At 39.9% G+C, this 25,537-nt stretch overlaps 1 protein-coding gene across 4 annotated transcripts in view; it reads left to right on the top strand.

Moving 5' to 3' along the window:
* trappc8 (trafficking protein particle complex subunit 8) overlaps window positions 1-25,537 on the top strand; it is a 38,473-nt gene that overhangs the window by 5,359 nt on the left and 7,577 nt on the right. Inside the window, exons 3-27 of one of the 4 annotated variants that reach the window (XM_023290853.3) lie at window positions 2,576-2,659; window positions 3,354-3,443; window positions 3,894-4,068; window positions 4,380-4,533; window positions 7,549-7,645; window positions 8,650-8,912; window positions 11,813-11,928; window positions 12,061-12,211; window positions 13,054-13,154; window positions 13,706-13,811; window positions 13,936-14,067; window positions 16,315-16,539; window positions 17,260-17,365; window positions 17,688-17,882; window positions 18,399-18,571; window positions 18,686-18,760; window positions 19,310-19,415; window positions 19,656-19,813; window positions 20,128-20,561; window positions 20,972-21,128; window positions 21,248-21,344; window positions 22,391-22,459; window positions 22,559-22,617; window positions 23,502-23,708; window positions 24,354-24,455. In XM_023290853.3, the coding sequence (XP_023146621.1) occupies window positions 2,576-2,659; window positions 3,354-3,443; window positions 3,894-4,068; window positions 4,380-4,533; window positions 7,549-7,645; window positions 8,650-8,912; window positions 11,813-11,928; window positions 12,061-12,211; window positions 13,054-13,154; window positions 13,706-13,811; window positions 13,936-14,067; window positions 16,315-16,539; window positions 17,260-17,365; window positions 17,688-17,882; window positions 18,399-18,571; window positions 18,686-18,760; window positions 19,310-19,415; window positions 19,656-19,813; window positions 20,128-20,561; window positions 20,972-21,128; window positions 21,248-21,344; window positions 22,391-22,459; window positions 22,559-22,617; window positions 23,502-23,708; window positions 24,354-24,455 (3,632 nt within the window). Of the gene's footprint in view, window positions 1-2,575; window positions 2,660-3,353; window positions 3,444-3,893; window positions 4,069-4,379; window positions 4,534-7,548; window positions 7,646-8,649; window positions 8,913-11,812; window positions 11,929-12,060; window positions 12,212-13,053; window positions 13,155-13,705; window positions 13,812-13,935; window positions 14,068-16,314; window positions 16,540-17,259; window positions 17,366-17,687; window positions 17,883-18,398; window positions 18,581-18,685; window positions 18,761-19,309; window positions 19,416-19,655; window positions 19,814-20,127; window positions 20,562-20,971; window positions 21,129-21,247; window positions 21,345-22,390; window positions 22,460-22,558; window positions 22,618-23,501; window positions 23,709-24,353; window positions 24,456-25,537 lie in introns of all 4 variants that reach the window. The other 3 variants (XM_023290852.3, XM_023290857.3, XM_023290855.3) reach the window with 3 other exon arrangements.

Below are 25,537 nucleotides of genomic sequence, written 5' to 3'. Positions count from 1 at the left end.
AACTCCACAGCTCACTCTGGTGTGAGTGGAAGAATCTTCATTATCATTAACATGAACAAACTGGAATCTGTCTGATAAAAATAATTTCAACCAGTTTTGTGCAGTTCTTTCAATCTCAGTGACATGTTTCAGTCTCTGTAACAATATTATGTGATCAACTATCAAATGCAGCACTGAGATCCAATAAAACAAGTATAGAAACTAGTTCACTGTCTGAAGCTATTTGAAGATCATTGGTGACCTTCATCGGTGTTTCTGTACTTCTATGCATTCTAAATCCTGACTGAAATTCTTCAAACAAAACATTTCTGAGCAGATTATACCATAATTGGCTTCAACAGCTTTTTCAAGAATTTTAGAAATGTAGGAAAGGTTGGATATACTTCCATATTTGGCTAAAACACCTGGATCCAGCATGGACTTATTGAGTAGTGATTTTATTACAGCAGCCTAAAAGCCTGCATTGCGTAACCTGTGAATAAAGAAAAGTTGATCAAACAGTTGAAAAAACATCCTTGAACAGTCTGTCTGGGATGTGGTGTAACAGACATGTTGCTTGTTTAGAAAAAATGACTAACGACATGAACTCCAAGAGACCTGCAGCAGAGGAGCAGTCCAAATATAAGTCAGGTCCCATGGACACCTCGAGAGCCACTGCACATTATCACCCGTTCAGGTTTTTTTTCTGATAGTCAACATCTGTAAAGAAAAATTATCACTAATGAGTTCCAAAGGACTTTTTCTTAAAGTTCTTTTGAAATAGTTCAACATTCCAATTTATTCTGACTTTTGAATCAGTGCCAATAACAATTACACAAGCTTAAGCTTAACACAATTTTTATTCAATTATTTTTCTTTTTTCGTCAAGTTGGTCCACTGGTGGATTTGTATACAAGTTGTACTGTGGTTTCCTTGCTGTGCTATATACTTGCTGCTGTATATTTAGAATTTAAAACTTTTTAGAATTCATTTTATTGTCATTGCAAATTGTGTACCAAAATAATCAGTGATCCTGTCAGTGCATTATGCATGAATACAAGGTGATATTTCACTGCACACAGTGAAGGATTGTTGCTGACTTTTTAAGAATGTATTCAGTTTTACCTTTAGTATATCACCATGTTCACACAAAAAAAAGTTACGTGTGTGTGTGTGTGTGTGTGTGTGTGTGTGTGTGTGTGTGTGTGTGTGTGTGTGTGTGTGTGTGTGTGTGTGTGTGTGTGTGTGTGTGTGTGTGTGTGTGTGTGTGTGTGTGTGTGTGTGTATGTAGAGAGACAGAGAGATTCCTGTTCAGTTTTCTTGCAGTTGCTAGCTAAAATATTAGAGGTGCACATAAAGACTACAGTTGCAATCCAGATTCCAACTCTGTGGTTTGTGTAAGGCTAGCAAATTGTTGACAATACTGCCAAATTCAATATCATAAGTATCCTATGAAGGCGAGAGAAAACGATTAACCGAGTTAATCTCACTGAGTGCCTTTACATCTAAACTGCAAGTTCTTGAGACCGTTTCCACAATATGCACTTGTTTTTTATAACTTGCTTGTAAATGTATTTATTTATTGATTGATTGATTTTTTTTGTTCGTATTTTAATTATGTATATTATATAATGTTATGTTCGTATTTTAACTGTGTAATTTTATAACTGTGCTTTTTACTTGCTGCTGCCAATCTTGGCCAGGACTCCCTTGAAAAAGAGATTGTTAACCTCAACAGAATCTCTCATGGTTAAAGAAAGGTTAAAAAAAACTAAAATAAATTGATCCCATTTTTTGAAGAATGTGATTCCCTCATTGCAAAACTTGACACTAAAATGTCTTACAAGTGGCTGCACAGTGGTGTAGTGGTTAGCACTTTCGCCTTGCAGCGAGAAGATCCCTGGTTCGCGTCCCGGCTTTCCCGGGATCTTTCTGCATGGAGTCTGCATGTTCTCCCTGTGCATGCGTGGGTTTTCTCCGGGTACTCCGGCTTCCTCCCACAGTCCAAAAATATGCTGAGGTTAATTGATCATTCTAAAATTGCCCGTAGGTGTGAATGTGAGAGTGATTGTTTGTCTCTATATGTAGCCCTGCGACAGACTGGTGACCTGTCTAGGGTGTCCCCTGCCTTCGCCCGAGTCAGCTGGGATAGACTCCAGCCCCCCTCCCACGACCCTAGTGAGGATTAAGCGGTGTATAGATAATGGATGTCTTACAAGTTATGGGGGTTGGATAATTTGAATTCCAACTGTATGCACTGAGTGAGGTGTTCATCTCAATTTTGATAATGCATATATCCAGTCCTGATAGATATGTACCACTGAATTGGAAACAGAAAGAAGTGAGTTGTGATGAATATGAATTTAATCATGAGTCATTGTTCTCAGACTGAAACTGAAAATGATTCAGTTAGCATTTTCATTAGTTATACTTTAATGAAAGCTCCTGTCAAATTTGATAGTAAGAAAACTAATTGTCAGCTACCTGTGTCAGATGTGAAATCAGAAATCATTTTTTCCTTCATCTGTAAATTATTATTTTGAGGGAAATGGGATGTTGCTAACATTAGCCCTTGCTTTCTGCTTCTACCTATCAGATGACTCTCTTAAAGCTAGCCTCCCTTGGTACAGTGTCTGGAGAGATACACTGTTAGAAATCAACACATCCAAGTACTACACAGGTATCAGTGACTCCTAGCTTATGTATAGATGCTGTAGACATTTAAGTGCTGTCACACTTACCCTGTTTCTTACATCCACTCCCCACTGTCTTCATAGTCTCTTTTTGGTGGCTACTTTTTGGACATGCTGAAAATGGCAGAAGTATGAAATAACTAGTTTTTTTGACTTTGATGCCGGATGTATTAACACTGAATAAACCAAAAACCATACATGCATCATTTTCTACACAGAAACTGGTATTTGCAAAGGAAGAATGTGGTGCTGAGAATATGCACACTGCACATATATTCAGGCCAGATTTATATAGCTGTGAATAGAATAGGGAGACCTGAGTCAAAAGCATATTCATCAGGTTAATTTTATTAATTTAATGTAAATGCTTAGGAGTAAAGATTGTTATGATTATTTTTCATTTACATTTCGACCATCATATCCCTGTGAAAATGTTTTCAAACCATTCTCAGCTTTGAAGCTATTTATAAAGTCTGTTTAAATGTGAGAGCTATAAATATAGCCCTGATCACCTTTTTGATGTTTACTGGCTATGGTTGAGGTTTGCAGCTGCTGTGCATATGATAAATGATTAGTATGGGCACTACACATCTCCACAGTAATGTCTATGGTAATGCTGTTCTGGTGCTCACTGATTGTTGTTTGTTGGATGAAACGCTGTATCTTATTTTGTCTTTGTAGCAACCACTCCCTGGTTTGAAGCCTACAGGGAAAACTTCTTGCAGTCAATGCCTGCTGCTGACCATGAATTCCTCAATCACTACCTTGCCTGTATCCTTCTGAAAGCTTACAAACCTGACTACAGGTCTACACAAAGTCAGCATACTGTGGTCAGATTAAGCAATATCCTCGTTCAGTAGTGTGATGTGATTCATTCAGATACTGTTAAAATGCAACAATTACTGTGTGCTATTTAATAACTTAAGCACAAACTGTACTGTTTTTTTTTCTTTTGTGACATTTTAGCCAGGTCTGAAAACCCCCCAGTCAGGGGAAGATAATGTGAAATTTAAACAGGTTTTAGGACAGTGAAGTTGTGAATGTGGGCACCTCCTGCTCCTTCTTCTTATACTTTGCTTTTTCTGCTTCTACTTCTTCTTTTTTTCAGTTTCTTGTTTTTATTTATAGCATTAGTAGGTTTTCCATTCTCGTAAGTACCACAATTTATTTGATAGGTCAACACAGTTTATAGTTCCATCCTTGACGTTCTGGTTCTGACAGGCCTGCTGGTGGTGTCCTCCACAGAGGCAGTACCTGTGGAGCAGTTCCTCAAGCTTTCCCAGGAACAGCACAGAATTCAACACAGTGGAGAATACACTAACCCCAAGTGGTTTATCCCAAACACACTCAAGTACTATGTCTTACTACATGACACAAGCGAAGGAGATGAACAGAGGTACTGAAAAAAGCGTAACTGTGTCCAGTTGCTCCTGAAATCATTAACCCCTATTAATCTGCAAGACCTTCTCATTATGTGAATAAGATTTATTTAAAACATACAACTAAAGCCTTGTAAACAGCAACAAAACTATAATAATGCACGTGTCTGATTCCTCTCAGAGAATTTCTGATCCATTTTTGCCCACTTAGGACTTGACAATAATGTCAAGTATTAACAAACAGAACTATAGAACATGCTGTGTTATTAGTTAGGTTCTAGTAAGATTCAGCAGTTTTGTTTCTTCAGTGTCCCTCCTTTGTCTCCAGGGCAGATGCAGTTTATGAGGATATGAAACAGAGGTATGGTCCGCAGGGCTGCTATCTGTTGAAAATGAACTCCCGTACCTTCTCAGCTGAAAAGGATGAACAGATTCCCGATCCTTGGAGTCAATACCTGCACAAGAATATTCTACGTAACCAGGTAAGCACAGTAACTTTATCCAAATGCACCGGAAGATCACTGTCCAGTGATGTCAACTGTAGCACCAACTTTTCAACAAATTGTCAATTTTGGCTGAAGAACGAGCAGCGCCAGGGATGAGCCAGAAAGTCAATTTGTCCTGATAATGTGCTGCGGCTGGCTGGCAAATCTCTTGTTTGTTGAATGCTGTTGTTTTTTTGTCCTATACAAATTTGTGTTGGACATCCATCCATTTTCTATTGTTGAAGAAATTTCACTCTTAGTCGTTCGAAGTTTGCTGTAGTGGGATGTTTATTGGTATTCCGGTGTATGGTGAGCTTACCAACACAGAGCATGAGTCTGTGAAGGTAAGCCGACCCAGAGCATTTTCAGAGTCCACATTTTATAGGATGGTCAGAGGGTAGGGAGGAAGCCATATGTAAATACAAGGGTGAATAGTGGTTAATTTGCGTATGGTTGCTAATCAGTAACAGAGGGTAAGACAACAAGGAACAAACGGTAGAGATCTGGCAGACAATTGCAAATAGCAAAGGTGTGACAGTAAAAGGTAAGAGGAGGGGTCTGACACACAGTAACAACAAAAAATAAAAGAATTGTGAATAACTGTGGGAAATGGAATGAAGGAGTGACACATGGCACTAGAAGGTTTCTCTAGCAAAAGATGTGCTATTTTCTTCATCACTATACCCCCCTTAATCCTCTGTAGGGTTGCAATGTCCAGCTGACTTAGGGCAAAAGCAGGGGACTTCCTGGACAGGTGGACAGATACCATTCTATCATAGGGCAACACAGACAGGCAGTCAAACAAATACAGTCACATTCACACCTATGAATTATTTAGTATCACCAATTAACCTCAGCATGTTTTTGAACTGGGCTGCATGGTGGTGTGGTGGTTAGCACTTTCACCTTGCAGCTAGAAGATCCCCGGTTCACATCCCGGCCTTCCTGGGATCTTTCTGCATGGAGTTTGCATGTTCTCCCTGTGCATGTGTGGGTTTTCTCCAGGTACTCCGGCTTCCTCCCACAGTCCAAAAACATGCTGAGGTTAATTAGTAACTCTAAATTGTCCGTAGGTATGAATGCAAGTGTGATTCTTTGTCTCTATATGTAGCCCTGCGATAAAGTAGCGACCTGTCCAGGTTGTCCCCTGCCTTCGCCCTAAGTCAACTGGGATAGACTCCAGCCCCCTGCAGCCCTAATGAGGAGTAAGTGGTGGATGGATGTATGAACGTTTTTGACCTGTGGGAGGAAGCTGGAGTACCCAGAAAGAAACCCACAGTAGGCACAGCGAGAGCATGAGATGCCACACAGAAAGACCCCAAGCCAGGATGCAAGCCCAAGACCTTCTAGCTGGGAAGTAACAGTGCTAAGCACTGTTGCACCATGTCACCCTGTGTTTAAGAAGTTTTGTTTAATTACAGTTGTTGGCAAGAGATGCATCTTCAAGTACTACACAGGGCCCAAAGTTGATAGCTAGACTCTTCTCCTCCATGGTTCCCCGGTGGTGGAAGGAGTTGCCAAACTGTGTTCAATCTGCAGAATCCCTCTCAGTCTAAAAAAAGACTAAAGACCCAGCTCTTCACCTTTGCACTTGACAGACTGCAAAAAGCCAAAAAAATTTTAAAAATTCTATTACCTCCCGCACCTATTATTCAATTCAATTCGGTTTTATTTATATAGTTCCAATTACACACGTACGTGTTTGTGTGTGTGGATGACTGGGGGTTATAGGTGTATAATGGAGTCTGTGCTGTTTTTATTGGTGTTGTTGGTCCTCTGACTACTTTTACTGAAATGCCCAACCAGGGTCGGGAGTTGAAAATTAGCTCAATGCTATACACTCTATATGTAATACATCACATGTGTTCTCTGGTAATTACATGGTCCCCGATCAAATAAATGAATAAATAAATAAATACAGTTCAGATTGTCTCAAGATGCTTTACAGAACCCAAAACAGTGGCAAAAAACCCTCCCTTTTAACAGGAAGAAACCTTGAGCAGAACCTGGCTCGTATGGGGAGGACCCATCTGCCTGCTGGCAGGTGGGTTGAGAGGTACAAAGTGAGAAGAGGTGGAGGGGGAGGGACAGGAGAAGAGGGGGAGTGGGGGACAAGGAAACGCATAACACACATTGACATACATGCATGATAAATGTAACATAGATGATACATGCAAAGTGATGCATAATGAAGACATGCTGAGTGAATTACACAACATTGAAACTGAGTCATAATTTTACTATTATGGTGTAAGGCTCTAGTATTAATTATACTACATGTATAGCTGGTTAGTAAGATGTAAACGGTATGTAGATGAGCATGTCAAGTACAGTAAGGGCAATGCAGAGTAGACAGGTGGAAATGGGCAGCTGGAAGCAGTGGACTGGAGGAAAGACAACAGCAGCATCCCACAGTGGACATGATGGAGACCAAGCCAGTTGGTGGGACAGCAACCGCAGATCTGAAGCATCCAGCTCTGACCAGGGACGGTCCGAGAAAGGACACGGGGACACAGAGTGAATGCAATGCGATGTGATATATATAGTAAATACATAGGTATTTAGAGAAGGGCTCAGTGCATCGAGAGAGGTCCCCCAGTAGCCTAGGCCTATAGCAGCAGAACTAGGGGCATAGTTAAGGGATGTTGAAGAAGTCTGTTGTGTCCTGTACATGCAGACTCCAACTAACCTCCTCCGGTCACACTTGAACTTGTTTTATGTTTCTTATCCAGGTTGTTTACTCCTGACTAGATCCTTATTTGTGTTGTATCTACTCTCAAATGTATGTCGCTTTGTGTCAAAGCGTCTGCTAAATGAAATTGTAGAATTGTACAACTTGGACAAAAGCAGAACATTTTTCTTTTCCCCCAAAGTCTTGACATACAATTTTGTTTTTAGCTGTGAGCAAAAATGTACTCAGCTTAGCATGGTCACAGAAGAACACATTCTTTAGTCTGATGATTATCAATGCCATAATTGTGCCTGGTGTTAACATAGTCACTTTTATTGCAGGATACGTTTGATGATCTAGCTCCTACTGTGAATAGTGCTGCTGTTGAGAACAATATGAGTGCGGCTGATGTGGACTGTGATTACTCCACAGAGAAAGGTCAGTCAGTTCAAATGGTCCAACCTTTATCAACCCTTGTTGTTTATAGGTTATTCTTCTCAGCTGCTTATTGCTGGAGGATTTGTTACTCAACTTTTCACTTTACAACACTTTAAATGTATGTGTTTGCTGCTATGGATGGGTATTATAAAGGTTTAATGGTACAACTACTCTTACTGATACTGCAGACTACTGATTATTATTATATGGTAGTTTTGTCGGTGCTATTTGTGATTTTTAACAAAACTGAAATCATCATTAACTACTCCCCTGAAGATTTCATGATGTTGTGCATGGTAACAGAATAATTTGTCATCATTGAAACATATAAACAGGCATCACCTATTATGTGTTTTCATTTTTGGTTCAGGAGATATGACACAAAATGCATAATTTGGTTATGGTGTTAAGTTTAATGGCCACAATGGCTGCTGCAATGTGTTTTTGTGATGGCTCCATTCTTGAAAATATTCAAGGCCTTAAACTGTACAACTGTTTGGCGTGTCATGTCATGTGCTTGACCCCTTTTTTGAGAATGGCCACTGTGCATGCTGTAATCTGTGGTTGCTTTTGATATACCTCCTAATTTCACAATTTGTTTTGTTACTCGTTAATGCAATTCCTTGCTATAATGGAGCCATGCTACATTAGATACAGCCCATATTGAAACTAAGAAAGCTGTGGTGTTTCCTGCTTCCTATGTAACCTTGTGCATGCAAGTAGCCCTAATTTTCAGTTACGTCCTTTATTCACTTTAATTGCTGTGGTCACAGATATACTTATTGTTGTTTCATTCATATTGTACTTTGAGCCCAATATCAAAAACCTTACACTTCAACTTGAAATTAATACAATTACAGTAAGATGATACAATTTTGAATTATTTAACATATTTGTAATATTGCATAGCGGTATACTCAGTTTAGTTGTACACTGTATACAGTATACAGCATGCTATATACGCTGTTGTTTTTGAGCTTAGATTTTGCACTATTTCCTATCAGATGGAGTGTCTGGTAGCCTGGAAAATCATGCCCTCCAGCTGGACACCGCCAACAGCTCGGGGAGCTTGAACACCCTCAGTGCTGTCAACACTGACCTGAAGAAAGGCGCAAGAGATCCAGACGTCCTGGTGGTGGGAGCAGGGAGCCACGGGGCATGTCTCACCCTCAACGACCATGACCACATCAGACAGTTTGTCCAAGAATTCACCTTCAGAGGACTGCTGCCACACTTGGAGAAAAACATCAGACAGCTGAATGACCAGGTACAACCCCAAATCTTGACCTCCAACATATTTTAGCCATTTCGGATTCTGACAAATGAGAATAAGGAATCAACGATCAAGTGGTTAGTGTGTGTGACCCACAGACATAGACAACAGATAAAATAAATGAAAATAATACTTCCAGAAAAAATTAATAGGTATGAATCTTGCTTCAGTGAACTGAAAATCATGACTGAATAGTCAGAGATGAGTCATTGATTCAACAGTGTAGTCATTGTTTGTGGTGCATTGTACAGAGAGGTGTTTCTTGTATTCAGCCCACTGTCATATATGTAACTGAGTGAACAAAATTATATAAATATCTCTCAGTATAATGCAGTACAGTGGTTCCTCGCCATATCGCAGTTCAGTTCTCGTGGTCTCACTATATTGCGGATTTTTAAACTATGTTTGTTATCGCGGATGTTTCGCTATATCGTGGAATTTTGTGGTACAGATATTTTTTCTGTATTGTGGTGAGCTGCATTGAAAGGTGGTGCTGGAGAGCAGATATCTGCTTTTTATGTACTATGTAACTGCCAGATGCTTTTATTTTGACACAGAAACTGTGGTAAAAATGTGGCAGGAAGTCATCAAACACACTGCACTTCTTACTCACGTCCTGACAACGTAACACTTAACCAAACTGAGTAGGCTGACTAAGCCACAAAAACACAATAAAACACAAACACTAATAACACTGGAACACTAACATAAACCACAATAATGACATTTAAACCCCCCATCACCCTGAACTCCCATGGCGCATTGCAGCACAGTTCAGTCATAGCGACCAGTTCTGCGATCGCTACTTTATTTTAATTATTTTTGAAGTAAAATAAGCATTTTCTAGCCTAAAAAAAAGAAAACAATTTAAAAAAAATAATGATAAAATAATAATAATAATAATAATAATAATAATAATAATAATAATAATTAAAACATTAAAAGAATATTTAATCGGAATAAAATGCATAGCGTACAGCGCTGGGCTCTGATTGACTCAGCGACCGTAGCATCAGTCTCCTCTGTCTCCCCTGAGTATAGTGCATATGGTATAGCGGCATTCAGCATCTGGCCTTGTCCATTTCACACAGACGTCTGATCGCCACATAGTGTTGCTCTGTGCTGATGTACAGTGTGTGGGGAGGGTTTATAAAGCCTCAAAATATATATCAGCACCAAAAGCACTCACAGAGCACAATAATCCGAGAAGACTGTTCATTCTCTGACCTTGTGCTGAACACAGGTGTGTGTTATGTGTGTGTACGTGAATTGCCTGACCTAAATATGTAGCGGGCGGCAGGAATTGATGGGACTCAGAACCACCCCCACAATTTTATCAATCAATTGTTCCTTGTATCATTTCCGATAGGCAATGGTGGATTTGTAGTAGGATCCATAGACTGTATATGGTAGGATCACATAATCGTCAGCAGGGAACTGACACAGCGTTCACTTGTTGTCATGGTTACAGTGATGCCGTGCCGGCCGCTTTATCTTGCAATGGGAAATCCTTAACAAATCCGTACATCCAGACTATAGGCTGCATCACTGCCAAAATCTAATCACTTGGTCCTTGTCATTTCTGACCTTCCCTGAAAATTTCATCCAAATCCGTTGGTCCGTTTTTGAGTAATGTTGCACAGGACAGACAGATTCACAGAGAAACGTAGCTGATTGTCACAACTCCGCTGCGTTCCTTGGCGGAGTAAAAACAAAATAAATATTGTAGCATTGGATTTGTGTATGATTATGTTCATTTGAATTTACTTTACTTTGTTTATTATTTTGGTGTTTATTTTTTGCCTTGGATCTTGTTTCGTTGATTACTTGATCAAATATGTTATTGTGTTGTGTTTGCTTATTGCCCTAGTCGGTGTCCCAGATGTTGGTTCCGCATTCTTATTGTTTTTGGTACAGCTGATTTAATTGTGGTGCAGTGGGAGAACCGGTAAGAGCGCTGTCCGTGTTTGTTGTGCTGAGCAGTGAATAAAACCTGCAGAAAACTGTCCTGTCCTGCTGGGGATGTTTAGCATGGAAGACAGCATAAGATATGAACATAACAACGCAAAATAATTGTAACCCGCCTGACCTACAGCCCTGGAGACAGTTGAGTCGACCAATATTTAAGGGTTACAATATGGTCGCTACTTCGCAGATTGTCGTCCATCACGGGAGGGTCTGGAATGTAACCCCTGCGATATACGAGGGACCACTGTACAGCAATATGCAGTCAACTGCAGCTTCAGTTGAACACACTAACAGTTGTACCCTACATGACTGTTTGATTTGTAGCAGGACTTTTGTATTAGTCTAAATTAGTTTTAGCTAGGTGTACCTTATACATTGGCAGCCATTAAAATTGTCGTACATTTTTAGTAAATTTTAAAATGGCATATTACCTTTTTTCAACCCTTCTGTTCCTTTTGTTTCTTTCTTGAAAGGATAGCATGAATGCGACGCCAAGCATCAAGAAATACATGATTCTGTTTTTGTTTTTGCTTTTGTGTGTGTGTGTGTGTGTGTGTGTGTGTGTGTGTGTGTGTGTGTGTGTGTGTGTGTGTGTGTGTGTGTGTGTGTGTGTGTGTGTGTGTGTGTGTGTGTGTGTGTGTGTGTGTGTGTCTGTGTGTCTGTGTGTCTGTGTGTCTGTGTGTCTGTGTGTGTGTGTGTGTGAGACTTAGAACCAGTGGCACCTTCATGTGGCATTTTACTAACTTCAAATTTTGCCCCAGAAAACTGAACCCAAAAATGATGTCAAGAAGACAGTTATCATCAGTGACTTATGAGAGGAATTGTTTCTGTTGGAGTCAACACAGCTGAACTGGTGTTATTTTGCTTGACACCCCTTAACATCTTCCAAGCACTTAGACACATGTTTTAACTCTCTCTGTCCACAGCTGGTGTCCAGAAAAGGTCTGAGCCGATCTCTGTTCACTGCGACTAAAAAGTGGTTTGGTGGTGGAAAAGTTCCCGAGAAGAACATTAGTGAACCAAAGAGTACATGTGGCCTTCTGTAAGCTCCCCTGCACCACGCACCCATCACACTACCTATGAAGCTTCAGGAAGGCTCCCATACACAAACCCCATGCATCACCATAAATACTGTGCACAGAGCTGATTTGACCTTTCCTATCTGTGATGTCAGGTATCCCCCAGAAGCCCCTGAGCTGCAGATCAGGAAGATGGCTGACCTGTGCTTCCTGGTTCAACACTATGAGCTAGCCTACAGCTGCTACCACACTGCCAAGAAAGACTTTCTGTCAGACCAGGCCATGCTGTATGCTGCAGGGGCGCTGGTGAGAATGCATACCTTCTCAGACACCATTTTATCTGTTCAGATAAAGATCATGAGATTAATAGCTTTAATTCCACAACCTGGATCACTGTATTGAGCAAAGGACATCTGCTGTAGGTCTTTTTAACGGGAAATCCAAATTCAGATACAATTTGTGACCATGCTCTGTTGGAGTTCAAAATTCATCACAAACATGAAGCAGCATGGTCTGCAGTCAGCTGTCAGACAGAAGTGAACGGAACATAGATTATTAGCTTACAGCATGATTTGTGCAGTCATTACCATTTCACCAAGCTTCAGCACCACTTGTTTCCAAGGATGCAGAGAAGGGTTTGGATGAGCCTCTTTCAGGTTTGAATATTAACTTCCGTATCTCCTTGTCATCACCTGCAGCATAGCAGAAACAGCTGCCAGTGTCAATGTCTACATATGATCCACATTATGTAAAATTAAAGATGTTTTGCATGTTTCACTTGGGAATACACCCTGATAGGTTGTGGCCATAGTGTAACATTGCAACAATAAGGAAGAGTCATTTTATCAGTAAGCAGACTCAGTTATGTCAGTTTACATTAAAAAGGCTATTGAGCATAGTAGATCAAATAAGGCTGAAGGCCGTGACAGTAAAAGCCTTGTCTGGATTGAAATGAGCAGTGGTATGTTCTTGTTTATCAATTTAACTTTTCAGTTGTGGGAATGCAATGCATTCTTTCTTTTTTCAAAGATAATATAATGTAACTTCTCCTCCATAATAGCGACAAGTATTTTCCTGTCACTGTTGTCTCCCATTCCTTTTTCCATTACATATCCTGTCCCATCCATTTATACTCTTATCTTCTGTAGGAAATGGCCGCAGTGTCAGCTTTTCTACAAGGTGGAGCCCCCAGACCTTATCCAGCACACTACATGGATACGGCAATACAGACTTACAAAGATGTGTGCAAGTATGACAAAGTCCTAATTAATTACACCATCTCGTTCTGTTAGCTGTTTAAATTTTGGATCAGTTTTTGCAGAGCAATTATTGTGCAATTACAGGCTCTTGGGACAACTGAATCCCCTATTGGCATCTAACTAACTTGCTAATGTAAATAGTTCTTGTTTTTGACTCAGAATGTTTGGTTTTATCTAGGGTTGTCTTCAGTGTTGTTTACTATTACTACTGCTAAGGCAAGGCCTTCTCACTTCAGTTGTTAACTACAGTCATTCTTACACATACTGTATACTGACCTCCCACCTGACACAAATTTTCCTGAAGTGGGACCTTCAGAGTTCAGCTTGGCACTAAATTACTCTAAATTCTCATGCACCATACAAACTGATGAATTTTTTGGTTATTGGGAGTGCATTACATAATACATGAGTTGGCGCTAAACTCATTATTGACAACTATGTAGGCTGCCAGGATAATGAGTAAAATTAAATGTTCTTATCTAGTTTTAGTTGTTGTAGTGTGATGACAATTTTCTTCTGACGCATTCTCTGTCCTTTACAGGAACATGGTCCTGGCTGAACGCTGTGCTTTACTTAGCGCTGAGATACTCAAGAGTCAGGGAAAATACTCAGATGCTGCAACGCTTCTCATTAAGATGACCAGCGAGGTGAGGAAACCTGCATCGTTTTCAGTCTTGCTGTATGTCTGGAAATATCCCAGGTGGACTGCATACTTAACCCTTATTCAGTGGATTCATTCTGACTGTAATTTTCTTTCACTTTTTTGTCCAGGACTCTGACTTGCGCAGTGCTCTGCTGCTGGAACAAGCTGCACATTGCTTTATTAATATGCGTAACCCTATGGTGCGTAAGTTTGCATTCCATATGATCCTAGCTGGTCACCGTTTCAGCAAAGCAGGACAGGTGAGCCTTCCAGTCATGACTAATCTTTGTGGTTTAACCTAACACTGGTGCTCCTGTTAGAGCTGCAATGACATCTTGATTAGTTGTCATCTATTATGTTCATACCATAATAAGTCAATTTTTTAACTGTGATAAACCAGCTATTTTGCAAATGGGCTAATTGTTTTTTAAGGAAAAAAATAAGCCTTTTTTGATTCTATCCACTTAAATTGGAGTATCTTCAGGTTTCCTTTTATTTATTTAATTTCCTGACACCTCTGTGTCAGTTAATTGAATATCTTTGAATTGTGGACAAAGCAACATGTTTTAGGATGTTTTCTTTGAGTTTGGGAAATTTTCTGACCAAATAGGCCAAACAATTAGTTGATTAAGTGAGAAAATACTTAACAGATTAATTGACAATGAAAATAGTCATTGCATATGTTTTGATTGATGCATCGTTTAACTGCAGCATTGAATTTACACTACCTTTCACATTACACATTATTTTATACAATATAAAATATTGTTTACATTATATATTGTTAAAGTCCGTTAACATTTTCCTGGTAAATCTGAACAAAGACAAGAATTGTTAAAATTTCTTTATAAGTTTTTGCTTACCATACTCACCATGTGTCCTAGCAGTGAAAAGGGGGAACGATGGATGTATTGATGAAAACTGGATTATATAATAGCACCTGATTCATTTAAATGAAAATTGCTTAGCAGTGCATATGCTTGAGCTTCCTCTACAAGCCACCACAGGTGTTCAGAATGCAGTCTTTGACCCTTAGAGCTTTGGCAATAATGTCCTCCTTACTTGAGACTCTAGAGAGCTTGCACGACTGAACAGACCGAATTTTTCATAGCTTGCTCCTATTTTAAATAGCATAAAATAAAGCAATCATAGGGCGTCGTCTGTCAACTTCATAATTTTTTAGGACAACATGGATCAAATTGTGATGGCAGAAACGGTAACTTCACTGCATTTGCAACACTTAAAAAATGTTTTTGTTTCAGTAACTGTGTGTTGGAGAAATGCTTTTTGGGCAACTCGATGAATGTGAAATTTTTAAGTACACAGTTTGACAAATATTTGGAAATCGCCACACAGTCCAGCACTGTTTCTAACTTGTTGTAGTCATGAGGTCATTTGAGAAAACCAAGAAAGAGATCTCTGTCTTGCTATTTGCATGTAATGTTAAATTAGGTGATGTTACTATAAATTGAGGTCCTGTGAGGGTCTGTCATAGAAAATTGGTCTCATGAGTGGTCAGACAAAACACGATTCACAACAATCCTTAGATAGTGGACACCTGTGAGTAGAGCCACCTTTCCTGGAAGAAGAAAACCATGTCACCTTCCTGAAGGCCAGGCATGGACTGTCCATAATGATAGGGCATGTTCTCACATTAGACTGTTCATAAATGTACTTATTATCAATACAGACAGTGGAGGGGGCAGCAACTGAGGATGCAGTCTATGTTAGGATCTCTTAAAACCTTCTGACATGTCGTCTGATGAGATGCAGAGTTGGGAGGCTTGAGGGAAGGCTTGTACATTTTCCTGGTATAAGTGTGCAAGGAGGCCAAAAAAAGTTGTGGTGGCAAGGTGTCATGGGTGGATTAAAATGGACAGTAGCACGTCTTTTCAGTGTTGCACAGAGGTCAGGGTCATTGCCCAAGGATGAGCAGAATGAGCAAAACCAAAGGCTGGTGGAGTGTGTCCTCGGGATAACATCCCTGCTTTTCAGAGAGAATGTGCTAGCTTCATCGTGGTGTGGCCTTTAAGGTGAACAGAAAAAGATTTGCAACTAAGTGCAGCTTTAATGAGGATTGGAGGATAACCAAATCTGACTGCTTAAAAATTACAACACCTACGCTATTTTTCTTAGGCTGCAACCTCTGTGACCGGATTTCAAACAAGTGGCAGTCGATGATAAAATAAAATAATGAGATGTTTTTGTGGATTATTTCTTAGTCAGATTAATTTTTAAATAATTTTTCCTTTTCACCTTTTTTGGGGACACTTCTGCAGTCTGTCTTCTGTCAGCGTCTAAGTCATTTTGGTCAAGATTTCCCACTCTGTTGAACTTATTTGTAGTGTCAGAAAAATGCCATAATGTGAGAGGAATGCTGGAGTTTGAGGGCCCAATATAATGAACACTTAGCTCAGGACACACTTCTTTTAGCTTTAAGCTTGTCGTATGCCTCATAACCTCTTCTGCCTTCTGTTTCTCACCCTCTCTACTCTTTCTTGTTGTAGAGGAGGCATGCACTGCGATGTTACTGCCAAGCCATGCAAGTGTACAAGGACAGGGGCTGGTCTTTGGCAGAGGATCATATCAACTTTACAATCGGTCGTCAATCCTTCACACTTCGCCAACCAGACAACGCTGTCATAGCCTTTAGACAGATCCTGATCAATGACAGCAGACAGACAGCCACACAGCAGGGCGCCTTTCTCAGAGAGTACCTCTATGTTTACAAGGTAACATCAAAAGCTTTTACTCTATTTTCATTTGTTCTTTTTATACCTAATTTATTTATAGATGTGACCAGAACTAATTCTTCACGAGAAGTAATTAAAGTAAAATAGTTTTCGTCATGCATACATGCAGGTATGCATGACAAAAGATATTTTATTTATTTATTTATATTGGTAATAAATCAAAGGAGTTGTCAGGAGAGCTGAATTCTTGGGTTCTCTACACAGATCTTTATAAAATGGCATTTATAAACTTATTGATACTTCTCAGAAGTGGTGATAGATACTTGGATTGTTGGGATATTTCAAGCAGAATTTTGTCTTTACGTAACACAGGTGTCTTCCATCTAATAATCTGCCATTCAGCGTAATTAGATGGAATGTAGCACTCATTAAACAGTTTTTTTATTTTTTTTATTGAATGCGCTACACTGAATATGGACAAGAGAAAACAAAAGAGAGTTGTTATGGTCAGAGTAAAGAATACATGACGATCTTCAAGCAGGCTAATAGTTGTGAATATTATTAGAACGTTCAAGGTCCATTTTTTTATGACAGATACCAAGTCATTTAGTAAGGATGACATAATAAATAAACTTAGAGAACAACAGCAAATTATACATTGATCATTGTACAATGAATAGACACATTTGAAATTTATTTAAATGCCAATAAAACTATGTTGGCACTCAAATGAGGTGAAATTTTGTTTGTGTTTTTTAGAGTGTGATTGGGGCAAGTGACATCAGCCTCCCCCAGCTACCCCTGCCCTGTATCAATAGCTCAGCCACAAGAGTTTACTTTGGACATGAACGCCGCCTTGCAGAAGGTAACACGCTAATTAGTGAAATGCTATTCTTTTCTTCAGTAAATGAAATCATCATTAAGAAACTGCATTTTGTGTTTTCTCGAGCTAGCTTTGTCTTCATTAAAATTAGATTGATGATCTGAAACATTTAGGTGTGACAGATATTTTAAAATAGATATCTGTGCTTACTTTTTCACAGTACTATAGTCTAAGCCATTTGAAGGCAGGATAAATTTATTGTCATGGAAAACCTTTTAAACTGGTATTCTGAATACACAGAGATGAGTTTTATAAGGGTTTTAGTCACTGATTGGGAGGCACTTTATTTATCTAATATGTGTAGGGGAAAAGCAGGCAGCCACTCATGTGTCCTTGGACCAAGAGTATGACCAGGATTCGTCAGCCATGTGGTGCCATCTTGAGGAGCAGCTTGTAGCTTCTGTTAACCGGGGGATCGTTCCAGCAAACTTCCAGCCCACCCAGTACTGCCTGAACAATCAGACAGACAACCTCCGTCACCCATTGGCTGTGGTCGAAGGTAACATGTCCTCAGCAGACACAGTGGAACTCTATTTAAATTGGTATCTAGACTATTACACTACCAGTCGAAAGTTTGGACACACCTTCTCATTTAATGTTGTTTTCTTTATTTTCATGACGATTTACATGCCTTCATTAGATGCTCACTGAAGGCATCAAAACCATGAATGAACACATATGGAATTATTTTGTAAACAAAAAAGTGTGAAATAAGTCAAAACATATTTTATATTTTAGATTCTTCATAATAGTCATGAAAATAAAGAAAAACCATTAAATGAGAAAGTGTGTCCAAACTTTTGACTGGTTGTGTACTTGGTACTCGGCTGCACTGAAGAACGATTTAAATTTGCTGAAATACAATTTTAATGGATGCTTTTCAGTCAATGAGAAATTACTATTTTATATTGCCATAGTATAAAGAACTTTAAAATAAGCCATCCCATCACTCATTAATCAGTAATGAATTGGGCCAGATCAATATAAACTCTTCTCTATGTTGCTGTCTCCACAGAGCCAATCATAGTGGAGGTAACTTTCAAGAACCCTTTGAAGGTTTCGCTGGCTCTGTCCAACCTCTCACTCCTCTGGAAGTTTAGCTCTGATGGTACATCTTCATCAAAGGAGACAAAAACTGAAGACTTAACTGAAGAGACCATTACCAATGAGGAGACCACAGCTGTAGGGGTGGGCAATGTGGGCAAAATTATTTTTACTAATTGAGAGTTTATTGCAGTTTGATGTCTAAATGAAATACTTGAGATTTTTTATTGACCGTTCAATATCTACTTCTGCTTGCAGAGGACACAGATAGATGACTGTGTCACCACTGAGATCATCCAGGAGTTTCATATGAGTCCAGAGGAGACTAAAATGGTAAGTTGCACTCTGAAGGTACATTGTTGAGCATTTGACCACAGGTGATGTTGATTTTGTGATCTACCAGCAGACTCCAAAGACAGCAATGCATATGTGTGATAGAATGAAGAGTATTTACATTATATGTCTGACTTACAGATTTGTTAGTACTGGTGGAGTAGGGCTCATCATCCTTATGAAGTCTCTAACTTCTAGCAAAACATGCTTGAAGCTTCTTATCAGTTGCTAACTAACCCTTCATGTTGGATAACCTCTTATGCTGTTCCATAAAACTGGGCATGTCTGAAAATCTTTGACTTTACAGACTAAAGGTATGCCAGATATTCCCATGCACACAAGAAAGTAGGTTACTGTCTGTTGTCACAACACTGGCTTGGATAAATAAATCCCCTGTTCACAATGGCAGTGACAGTGTAGGAAGAGCATTAAAATTATCGGAATTTAAAAGTACTTAAATCTCCACCAAAAAGTAATAGCTACTGTACCTTCTTTGACCCATGAAATACTTCAGGTTGTGCTGTTAACAGTCAGTCACTTCCATCTTAGGCACGGCTCAGGCTGCTGCCACACAGAACTGGTCAGCTGAACATTGTGGGTGTTGTATACAACCTGGCTGCAGCTTCCATTGGTGATATGGCTCTTAGTACTGAAGGTAATTGTATACAGATTTTTTTTAGCTTATATTTGCTTTCAGTACTGTTGTTTGCTTCCGTGTCAGGTTACACATACAGATTCATGTGCTGTTGACTTTTATTTTTCACTGAATTGTAGTGCATTTTCTGCATCTTTTAGGTAAAACAATTATAAAGCAAAATATACATATACCAATAACATTCAAGATATTTGGTGTTGTACTGCCTGAGACACGGTGTGGATTTCTTTCTATCTATAGGTCATCAGACATTGGATTTGATGGTGGTTCGCGGAAGACAAAATCTGAAGATCTTGGGCCCACGACTTAACCTGACCAAAGAGGACAAGATGTTGATTCGGCATGGTCCAGATCGACGTCTGGATCCCATCATAACACCACCTATGCCCCTGATGGAGGTAGTACTGACTTTACAGAAACCTGTCCTATGTCCACTACTAACACAGTATGGCAAAGCTAAGTCTAATACAGTTTAATAATAAATTAGTAAGTGAATAAATGAAATACAAACTACACAAACGCAAGTCTAAATGAATCTCTCTTAAACTTGTTTTTAAAGGTATCAACAGTTACCACAAGAACAGTTAGAGAGTTCAGTTTAGGAGCAAACGCTTCAAAGTGTTTGCAAGTGTCCGCATGATGCACAGCTCATGCTTATGCTACCTGTCTGTCTGTCTGTCTGTCTGTCTCTCTCTCTCTTTGTGTGATTCAGGTCTTCTTCCTGCAGTTTCCCACTGCTCTGCTGTGTGGTGAGATCAGAAAAGCCTACGTTGAGTTCTGCAATGTCAGTGGCGTTGCTTTGTGTGGGCTGCGAGTGGCATCCACACACCCAGATTTCTTCACCTTTGGTAGCCAGGCCACAACGCCCCTCACACCCATCAGCCCGAACTCTGCTGAAAACTGCTCTGCCTATAAAACCTTAGCCACAGCTCTCCAGCCAGGCTCAGTAGCGTCTGAGGTGTTGGTTTCAGCAGATGATTTCAGCCAGCCGTCCGGAGTGATAGAAATCCCAATTGATGGCAACACACTGCAATCAGGGGAGTCCACTCAATTGCCCCTTTGGCTCAGAGGACCAGATGAAGAGGGAGTCCATGAAATTAACTTCCTGTTCTACTATGAGAGTACAGAGAAGGGACTCAAAATCAGGTAAACATTTAAAGTGTACTGAAGGTAGGTGAACTGATCTGAAGACATGCATCACAAAATTGTAAGTGTAAATAAGGGATCTTAACATTAACATGATGAGAAATGTTTATCCAACCAGCTTCAAACTTGACACTCCACTGCCCTGAGTCCACAGCTATGCACATGCCAGATTGTTAGTGAGTTCCCAGGAAAACAAGCTGTTTGCATTTGACATCCAGTAAGATTTCAATTGACAGCTGAAGTATTATATATTGTCATACAATATAAATATACAGTACATTTACTTTATTAATATGGATTGGTTGTAAGCTGAGCTATGTTTAATGACTTGAGTGAGTGCAACTACTGGTGCTTATAATATGTAGACCTTCTCCATGACCTCGTACTCTTTCTTCTCTCTTCATGCAAAGTCACCGGGTCTTGCGTCACACAGTGTTTATATGTGCCAGTCGGTCTTTGAGTGTTCAGGCATCAGCCTGCCGCAGCAGTGTTCCTCCCCATCACTGTCTGGATGACAAAGGAAGTGGTGGAACACTTGTCTTTGTTGATGTGGAGAATATCAATACGGTGAGATGCACAGTTTTTCACATTTCTCTAGCCCATGCTTAGAGGATGCAGCGTTTGACTTTAACTGTCACGTTATCACTGCTCAAACTTTATTTGAATTCCCTCCTCTTGGCTCTTAGAGTGAAGGTGGCGTGCGTGAGTTCCACATTGTTCAAGTGTCCAGCAGCAGTCAACATTGGCGCCTTCATAAGTACATCAACCCGGACAAGGACAAAGGTTTGTCTGGCATAATGGGTCATCTGTGCTTCATTTCTTCATGGTTTATTTCAATTTCCAAATATTCTTTATTGTGTATAGCAGCTGTATGTACCATCTTGACTTATGAACACAGTTGTCTTTATTTTAACAAAACCTATCAAAATATGGAATATCTTTTCTATCTTTAATCAAGAGATTGCTGTCCTGTGCCTCAGTTTTGGTTGCTTCTTCATGCTCACGCTGCTTCTGCACACTCACAACATTTCTGCTCCCCAATTGTGGTTCTAGCTTTTGTATCTCTCTGAGTTCAGAGAGGCTGTTTTCTGCAGGAGCAGAGCAGATTTATACCTGAGCAGACGCTATTTGAGAGAGAGAGAGCAGGGTTTGGAGGAAAAGCATCACAAATTTTAAATATAATTACAGGAAATTATGTTCCTAAATGGAAAGATCACACTACAGATTAAAGATAGGAAAGTAACTGCATATCACATTTCCCAAAGAATAGCAGGAGCAAACAAGCATTTCCAGTGTCCTGATGTCTGTGCACAACATACAAAAAAGATACAAGGACTCAGTAATGAAAGCATAGAAGGACTAGTCGTCAAAAATCCCATAGTATGTTTTTTAAAAATAATGGTACATAGTAATGTGTCTGCTTTAGCTTTGAAAACTGAATAAAAATTTTGACAAAAATGTAATACCAAAATAGTCAGAATGGTGAAGCGGATTGTTCACTAATTGGTTTAATCCCCATCCTTTCATGGCTTTGCTGCGAAAGGACCACAACAAATTTCATAATGCATGTATATTATTTCAACCCCACTGATAATTAAATACTAGCTATCTGTTAGCCTTGAACCACACCTCTTATTCTTTGTCAGTGGAACTGGCTCACACGTCATCGTTCATCTTTGGTGATGTGGTAAAAAGTGGAAACATTTGATGTTTCTAACGCACTGAAAAACACATATCTAAACAGATCCTACATGTGATTGTGGACAACACAGACCTGTTTGATGTTTTTATCAACCAAAACTTCTCTTTGTCTTCCCTTTCGCTTCCAGACTGTAAACTCAGCAGCAGAGAGAGAGCCAAGCTGTGTTTTAGAGCCACACGATGCAAACCTCACCAAGGTACTTTATACAGAAAAAACTAAACATATCAGTTGGCTTTGATTAGATTTACAATTATGAACGAGCACTGATTTGACTGTTTCATCTGTTGTTTTTTAGCTACCTCGGATGCTGTAGAGAAATACACCTTTGCAGACCTAAATCTTGGAAATGAACGGGTATTTAAAAAACACATTAGTATTTGAATAAGAAGAGTTGCAAGCAGCGTGCAGGATATGTACATTCTCATATTGATGCCTTGTGATTTTTTAAATTTGTCTTCAGATCCTTTGGAGCACAGTCATAAGACATACACTGGATTTCACTCTATGTGGATATCTATAAGTTTCAAGACCCAAAGAACAGTTGACTGTAAACACATCAACCAGATATTGAGCAGCATTAGCATTCGTTCTGTCCTCATGTCAACCCAGTGACTCTAAGCCTAATATTGACAGTCTTTTTAGAAGAAGAATAGTATAGGTCTTTATTGTCACTGTTACAGAAAACAATGAAAATCAGTTTTGCACTCTCCGTATCACAGCATTACAAATAAACTATATAAGGCAATATGAAGACACACTAAAAATATATACAACCAAAATATAAGAGCAAAATATGCAGGTTGGAAATGGTTTATGGTTTGAGACCTGCTCTATGTCTAATTATTGCACATGGTATGAATTGCACTTAGACATGAATATTGCACTTGTAGGCATGTGATACTGTCATTCAAGGGGGAGGGAGCAGACATTTGACAGCTTGGGGATAAAAACTGTTTTTGCATCTGTTGGTTGTGGCCCAGACTACCTCTTTTACCTCTGTCATTTCCAAATTATGAGGAGTTTGCTTTTTAGCTGTTAAAAATGTTTACCAGATACTCTCGATGCCATATACAGACTGCCACAGGAATGTGGGTGTCGGGGGTCTGTATCCTTTAGCATGTGTCAGCTGACTCTCCCTCCCTCTATGGCACTCCACTTGATCAGGGGGAGAGAAATGCGTATTTATGGGAACATGGGCTTCTGCCTTCCACTGACCTCTTGCTGCTGTTTATGTGTAGATTATCAGTTCGTCTACACCCTGTGGAGATTTCTTCTTCCGCTGCTGTCGGATCCCTAACTCTCAGCAAGTGGATGGAGCATCATCTAGAACATCATCCATTGGCAAGAGTCAGGGCTCTTTACCCACTGAGGATAGAGGCTCTGACATTACCAATATTGTCAAGAAGTGTAATGAGCTGGATCTGAACATAATCATCATCTGGAAGGTACACATAACACACCCATGATTAGGAAGGCAGAAAAGTCAGAAGGAGCTTGACTTTGTTTGAAACTCAGATCTTGATATAGACAAAGTGGTGTGAACCAAAGACAAGACACAGTTGTTAAATATAGCAAATGACCAAATAAAAAATAAACGAAGATCAACAGAGGAGTACAAAGCACAGCGTAGTTCTCACTGATTCGTGATACTTTCACTGAAACTGAAGAAACAAATTTTTATTCTGACTTAAGTTTTTCACCAGCTGTAGTATATATTGAGGTGAATATTTTTTTGCCCTTATGAGCTTATGGCTGTCCCTGTCCTCATTTTCAGCTTGGTCATGGAATGACATCACCTAATTGATGCCAAGAGTTTTGTAGTAATTTTCAGTTGATCATAAGCATACTCATATGCTTGTGCTTATGATCTGTGAGAAATACATTAAAATCTTGCATTAATTTGGGAAAAAAGGCTTCCATGAAAGTCCATCCACATCCACTGTGGCTTTATAGAAATTTGACCCCTGCGACTTACTTTTTCTCACATCAGTTAGATATGCAGTATTCCATTCACAGCTAAAAATGTCATGAGTTTAATTAAACTCTACAGTCAGTGCTTAAGTTTCCAGTTTGAATATGTGTCTGTACAGGCTTATGTGGTGGAGGACAACAAACAGCTGATCCTAGAGGGCCAGCTCCATGTTGCACTGCAGACCATTGGCAAAGAGGCCAGTTCTCTGACTCCCAAAGAGGTACAACAAGCACACACACACTCACCATCTTTCCCTGTGTCTGTCAAAGAACATGCTGTAATGCTGAGATACCATAGCTTTATTTAATCTGAAATCCAAAACCTAGACCAACATGTGCATGCATTTCCCCGAAAACATAAGTAGCTCATCTTAGAAAATTCTGCTTCATGTGAAGAAAATGTCTTTCACTGCAGTCTATGGTCAATTATGAAGTCACACTTTCAGCATTTACATCATTAGTTATACACTATATTGCCAAAAGTATTCGCTCACCTGCCTTGACTCGCATATGAAAGTAAGTGACATCCCATTCCTAACCCATAGGGTTCAATATGACGTCGGTCCACCCTTTGCAGCTATAACAGCTTCAACTCTTCTGGGAAGGCTGTCCACAAGGTTAAGGAGTGTGTTTATGGGAATTTTTGACCATTCTTCCATAAGCACATTTGTGAGGTCACACACTGATGTTGGACCAGAAGGCCTGGCTCTCAGTCTCCACTCTAATTCAAAGGTTTTCTATCGGGTTGAGGTCAGGACTCTGTGCAGGCCAGTCAAGTTCATCCACACCAGACTCTGTCATCCATGTCTTTATGGACATTGCTTTGTGCACTTGTGCACAGTCATGTTGGAAGAGGAAGGGGCCAGCTCCAAACTGTTCCTACAAAGTTGGGAGCATGGAATTGTCCAAAATGTCTTGGTATGCTGAAGCATTCAGAGTTCCTTTCACTGGAACTAAGGGGCCAAGCCCAGCTCCTGAAAAACAAGCCCACACCATAATCCCCCCTCCACCAAACTTTACACTTGGCACAATGCAGTCCGACAAGTATCGTTCTCCTGGCAACCGCCAACCCCAGACTCGTCCATCAGATTGCCAGATGGAGAAGCATGATTCGTCACTCCAGAGAAGGCGTCTCCACTGCTCTAGAGTCCAGTGGTGGCATGCTTTACACCACTGCATCCAACGCTTTGCATTGCATTTGGTGATGTAGGCTTGGATGCAGCTGCTCGGCCATGGAAACCCATTCCATGAAGCTCTCTGCTGAAGCACTGTTCTTGAGCTAATCTGAAGGCCACATGAAGTT

The sequence above is a fragment of the Amphiprion ocellaris genome, chromosome 2, assembly GCF_022539595.1.
Source record: "Amphiprion ocellaris isolate individual 3 ecotype Okinawa chromosome 2, ASM2253959v1, whole genome shotgun sequence".
NCBI lineage: Eukaryota > Metazoa > Chordata > Actinopteri > Pomacentridae > Amphiprion > Amphiprion ocellaris.
The sequence above is the reverse complement of the archived record's forward strand: the minus strand, read 5'-3'. Positions and strand labels throughout refer to the sequence as shown.